This window comes from Asparagus officinalis, chromosome 5, assembly GCF_001876935.1.
Source record: "Asparagus officinalis chromosome 5, Aspof.V1, whole genome shotgun sequence".
Classification (NCBI taxonomy): domain Eukaryota; kingdom Viridiplantae; phylum Streptophyta; class Magnoliopsida; order Asparagales; family Asparagaceae; genus Asparagus; species Asparagus officinalis.
This window is the reverse complement of record NC_033798.1, coordinates 117,856,550-117,862,109: the sequence shown is the minus strand read 5'-3', so window position 1 is coordinate 117,862,109 and position 5,560 is coordinate 117,856,550. Positions and strand designations below refer to the sequence as shown.

Sequence of the window (5,560 nt, the reverse complement as noted above, 5' to 3'; positions counted from 1 at the left end):
AAAATTTTCATGGTGTTTCCTGAGAAATTATTTTACTTTATGGTGATCTTGTATGAAAAAAAAAACTATTTTCCTTCAAAGAGGAGTGGGGAAGGACAAAGAGTTAAAAAACTGTAACTATCCAAATAATGTGGTTGTTTATAACTTTTAGTCAACAAAGGGAATTGCTAAAAATCACTGCTAAAAAATGAGGCATCCTAGACGGAAAATTCCGTCTAGGATACCCAGAATTCCGTCTAGGATGCGTATTCTAGACGGAATTCCGTCTAGAATACGCGTCTAGTTTATTTCCGTCTAGTATGTAGTATTCTAGACGGAAATTCCGTCTAGAATACATCCTAGACGGAATATTCTAGACGGAATTCAAAACCGTCTAGAATACATCCTAGACGGATTATTCTAGACGGAATTTCCGTCTAGAATAATTTATCCTAGACGGAAAAAAATTCCGTCTAGAATAAGTATTCTAGACGGAAATTTCCGTCTAGAAATCTCATTCTAGACGGAATTTAATTTTTTAAATTTTTTTTTATTTTTTTAACTTTTAAAAAACATTCTAGACGGAATTTTAGTATCCTAGACGAAATTTCCGTCTAGAATACTATGCTACAGTTTTTTTTTTTTTTTTATATACTTTGAGTATATGTACACAATATTGAACAAAAAAAAATTATATTCATATCCAACACAATCTAATTAATTCCAATATAAAATCCAATTATATTTAAATAATACATTCACCAAAATAGTAGAGATACATAAATTATTTATAAACGTTTACATAAATTATTTACAATGGCTATGACACTGCTAGGAAAGAATGTATAATTCATCGATACATGATTAATAATCTATTTGAGTTCCTTTCTGTTCTTCCAGATTTGTTTAACATCATCCACCTCCTTCCAGAATGCCTCATAATAGCCAGGAATGCTGCAAAATGAAGAACGGTTATGCATAAGGCAAGGAGTTATCGAAGTAGAGTATCATATTTCTTAGTACAAGCTATTATCTAAAGCTATTATCTAAATCAGTTAGTAGATGAATCCAGCAGGAACAATTTGAGGAATAGTGTTCCACCAAGAATAGTAAAATGGAGAGTTCCTGTACCCAAAACAATTAATATTCAAAGAGCGTGCGATGAGGTACTTAATCTCAAAATGTGTGTATGCAGGAACAATTTTAGCTCCAGGGACAAGCATGGTAAGTATTAAGAATTATAAATTTCTGTTTGTATCATGAACAAATAATAATATCCCGAATGAATTATAAATTTCTGTTTGTATTAATGAAATCATACGAAACCTAAAATCATATGAAACCTACTGTAACATGAATTGCGTACCTGATTTGACATGAAATATACCTGTTTGAGATGAAAATAATCACACAAAACCTGTTTTCCAAGAAAAAAATAAACAAGACCTGTAATAACCTGATTATTCATAAATTTATGAAATACGTACCTGAATTAGCCAAACAAATTTCTGAAACCTATAAAAACATATAAACGGTCTGAATAGCCATGTTTTAGTATATAACATAGCAAATAGCATCGATCTTGATAATTTATGCATGTTGAACTTTATGTGCAAAAAATCATTTGAAAATATTTCTTGACATCATGTCAAATAAATCAGCCACATGTATATGCAAATTATGGCTGTGGGCTCAGAACTTGTTCAATATCATCATTGTTAGCCATCCAGTGCAATATCAACCGATATTGCAGGTTGCTAATCTCAGAAAAATTGACAATCATCATAGCCTAAATTAAACACCCACAAACAGCAAGACCTGTAATAACCTGATTATTCATAAATTTATGAAATACGTACCTGAATTAGCCAAACAAATTTCTGAAACCTATAAAAACATATAAACGGTCTGAATAGCCATATTTTAGTATATAACATAGCAAATAGCATCGATCTTGATAATTTATGCATGTTGAACTTTATGTGCAAAAAATCATTTGAAAATATTTCTTGACATCATGTCAAATAAATCAGCCACATGTATATGCAAATTATGGCTGTGGGCTCAGAACTTGTTCAATGTCATCATTGTTAGCCATCCAGTGCAATATCAACCGATATTGCAGGTTGCTAATCTCAGAAAAATTGACAATCATCATAGCCTAAATTAAACACCCACAAACAGTATCATAATCAACAAACAGTGCGGAAAATTTGAACACACATAGAACTCCAAGTGACTGAACCCAACAACCAAAAACAGAAGGAACAAAAACAGAAGGAATGAAATCAGCAACAACCAACAACAAGATCAACCAACAACCAGCAACCAGATCAACCAACAACCAGCAACCAGATCAACCAACAACAAGATCAACCAACAACCAGACCAACCAACAACCAGACCAACCAACAACCAGCAACAAGTAATGTGTATGTTTGTGATTCATCTGAAACAGAGGTTAATCACCAATTTTCATTTTCATAATATAAATGTACAATGTGAGGAAATGAGGCAACTGAAGGATGATTGCGACCCTACTTTGGATTGTTGGAAACATGAAGAAGCAGCAGATAATTATAGAAAATGAAAAATTGGTTAAGCATAGAATTAGTTTTTGCTGTTTCTCTCTTTCCTTTGACAATGCTCAGTCACAAATTAGATTTCCATCAAGCAAAAAAGAAAAAAGAGGACAGAAAATATGAAGCATATAGATATATACCAACATGAAATATCATAAAAGTCTGAAGAAAAAATTGGCAAGTTCAATTCATAGTAAAACATACCCTGTAATCAGTAAAACATACCCTGTAATCAGTAGAAATGACCGAATACAATGAGCTCTACACCTGAGACGAGGAACAACCAGATACAAGCATATGAATGAAAAATGAACTAAAAACAATAATTAGTCTTTAAAAGATTTCAATGTTATATCAAATTCGACACTTCAAATACCATAATAGAAAAATTAGGACATCAGTCTCAACTGAGAAGGAAATCTGAGACACTGGAAAAACAAGCTAATCAATTAGTTTACTCCAATATAAGTCAAATTGTTAGTCTGCAGTTAGGACTGATACCAAAAGTATTATTGACATCGGGAATTTTTTTTATATTTTTCACATATTCCAGTTTCAGAAATTAAGTAATTCATTTTACTGCTTTTATGTTCATGAGTAAATTCACAATCTTAAAAACAATATTGACATCCATATTCCCTTGCCTTGAAATTGACTAGGAGACATCAACAACTCTGTGACGACAATATATAAAGTGCATACTGTATTCTCATCTAGAGAACTTCATATCACAATTTTCATTTCCTTATATCTCAAAAACTATGAATTTGGTGTTTTATCACTGTCACGATGATATGTGACAGTTATGGAATATGCTTACTGTTAACAGAGGAACATCTACGCTAACAAAGCCAATAATCAAGTCAGTAGAAAAAATAATTACTTGAAATTACCATAATTATGCTACTAATTAATTACCATAATTATGCATACTGTATTCTAAAATTAAACCCTTAAAATTTCCTAGTGGTAAAATGGGTCTAACTAAAATGTCAATCCGGTAATTTAGCAATTTAGAATGAATCATAATCATCCACTGGATAATCAAAAGTGATAAAAAATAGTAGTCTCCCCAACTTCATATGCTATTTTTTTCCATCGGATTCTTAAAGTTTTACGCTTCTACCTTCCTTTGGATATGATTTTGTTTGTGACTTTTCTAAAAAAAAATCCACCAGAGAGGGGTTCGCAGTTTTCTTCTACCCCTCACGTTATCTCAAAACGAAGCGCACGTATAAGCTTGATAATAAAATCTAGCAAATAACAGGTTACAGTCATTGCGGAATTAAAGCAAACAGGTGGTAGGTAAACTCACTTTGAGACCCTCCTCAATTCGGCAGCCGCCGCTTGCCGCTGACATTCTGTTTCTATTTGTGCGCAATGGAAGGAGGAACTAGCGAGTAGCAAAAAAGATTTGAGTTTTCGGGGCTTTGGTCGATGCCGAATTGGAAAATATTCAAGTACTTGAGAGGCTCTGAGTTCAGCTTTATTTGCTTTAGGGTTTTCATATAGCATTTCAGATCATTGAATCCTGTATAAAATACATAGAGTGAATGAATGTTGATATTTAAGATGTCAAATATAAATGTTGGTCTTTGATATTTTCTGAAGGATAATGAATACTCACAAACTAAGCTGTTGATCAGAATTGATACTTGTAAGGCAGAAACACTAATAAGTTTAAAAAAAACAGAGAGAGAGAGAGAGGGTGGCGGGGGGATCGACTTGCAGGCGAAGCGATCGCCGGTCATCTTGTCGGCGACGAGGTAGGTGACGCCGAACTGGCCGCGGCCGAGCTCGCGGAGGAAGTCGTAGTGGCGGCGGACGTCACCAGCGGCGTTAAGAGGGCGGTTGAGGACGCGGCCATGGGTGCGGTGGGGGCGAGAGGGCAATTGGGGTTTGGGGTTAGGGTTAGGGTTTTGGAGTTGGGATTCTGTGGCCATGGGGGACTCAGAGTTGGCCATGGGGTGAGCTTGAGGAGGGAGAGGGAGAGGAGGGGGAGGCGGTGGAGGGAGGAGTAAGAGCTTGGAGTTGAAGATTTGGGGGGATGAGGCGCTGTGTTCCTGAAATTTTAGATTTGGGGGGATGAGGCGCTGTGTTCCTGAAATTTTGTGGGAAAGGAGGGCGGCTGGGGTTTTGACGGATTTTTTTTAAAATGGTCAGTTATTCTAGACGGAAATTTCCGTCTAGAATACCTGGTTTTTTTTTAAAAAAAAATAAAAAATAAAGAAACCGTCTAGGATACTATTCTAGACGGAATTTTCCGTCTATAATGTTTTATTCTAGACGGAATATTCTAGACGGAAAATTTCCGTCTAGTTTAATACATTCTAGACGGAAAAAATTCCGTCTAGAATACACGATTTTCTACTAGTGAATGTATTAATCTATTTTTAAACCTCGTAAGAAACATATGGATCGAGAGGATTTTAAATGAAAATTTCTCAAACTTCAAAGATTGTCTTTAGAGAAATTTTAATTTTTAACTAGCAGCTTTCTCTAATTAAGCACAATTTAGATCATGCAAACTTCAAAGGCTTGGACATTTTGTAAATTAATAGAACACCTCGTAGGGTGCGCAGTGGGAAGTGAGGGACCTGCAAAAAATAGGTTGTATTTGAAGATCATCTCTGAACTTTGCTACGTGGGATGAACTAGAAAACAACAGTGGGTACTAACTCTGACCCAAGAGCAACCGTAGAAAAAAAAGGGAGGGGATTTTCTCCTAACCTAAGCGGGTTGCGTTATCTACCAGCAGCTTGATATCTCTTAGCCAGAGGGTGGGTGCCCCACGCTTCTCTAGAAGATGACCAAGGGGGATAACACTAACTAGGGAAAAAAGAGCAAATACAACGGGAGGGGATTTTCTCCTAACCTAAGCGGGTTGCGTTATCTACCAGCAGCTTGATATCTCTTAGCCAGAGGGTGGGTGCCCCACGCTTCTCTAGAAGATGACCAAGGGGGATAACACTAACTAGGGAAAAAAGAGCAAATACAAC

The 5,560-nt window shown here is 35.5% G+C and overlaps 1 protein-coding gene across 16 annotated transcripts; it reads right to left on the bottom strand.

Moving 5' to 3' along the window:
• Positions 737 to 4,683, bottom strand: LOC109840886. Of its 16 annotated transcripts, none has more exons than XM_020409699.1 (6): positions 4,189 to 4,681; positions 3,877 to 4,092; positions 2,766 to 2,828; positions 1,839 to 1,866; positions 1,346 to 1,366; positions 737 to 933 (listed from the first exon to the last, which is right to left on the bottom strand). In XM_020409699.1, the coding sequence occupies exons 2-6, from the start codon at positions 4,074 to 4,076 to the stop codon at positions 916 to 918; spliced, it is 330 nt and encodes a 109-aa protein (XP_020265288.1). In that variant the 5' UTR covers positions 4,077 to 4,092; positions 4,189 to 4,681; the 3' UTR covers positions 737 to 915. The 16 variants fall into 16 exon arrangements, 11 of the variants coding, with proteins under 11 accessions (XP_020265288.1, XP_020265290.1, XP_020265292.1 ...); XM_020409701.1 differs by having other exon boundaries at positions 2,787 to 2,828; XM_020409703.1 differs by lacking the exon at positions 1,839 to 1,866 and adding an exon at positions 1,467 to 1,494 and having other exon boundaries at positions 2,787 to 2,828.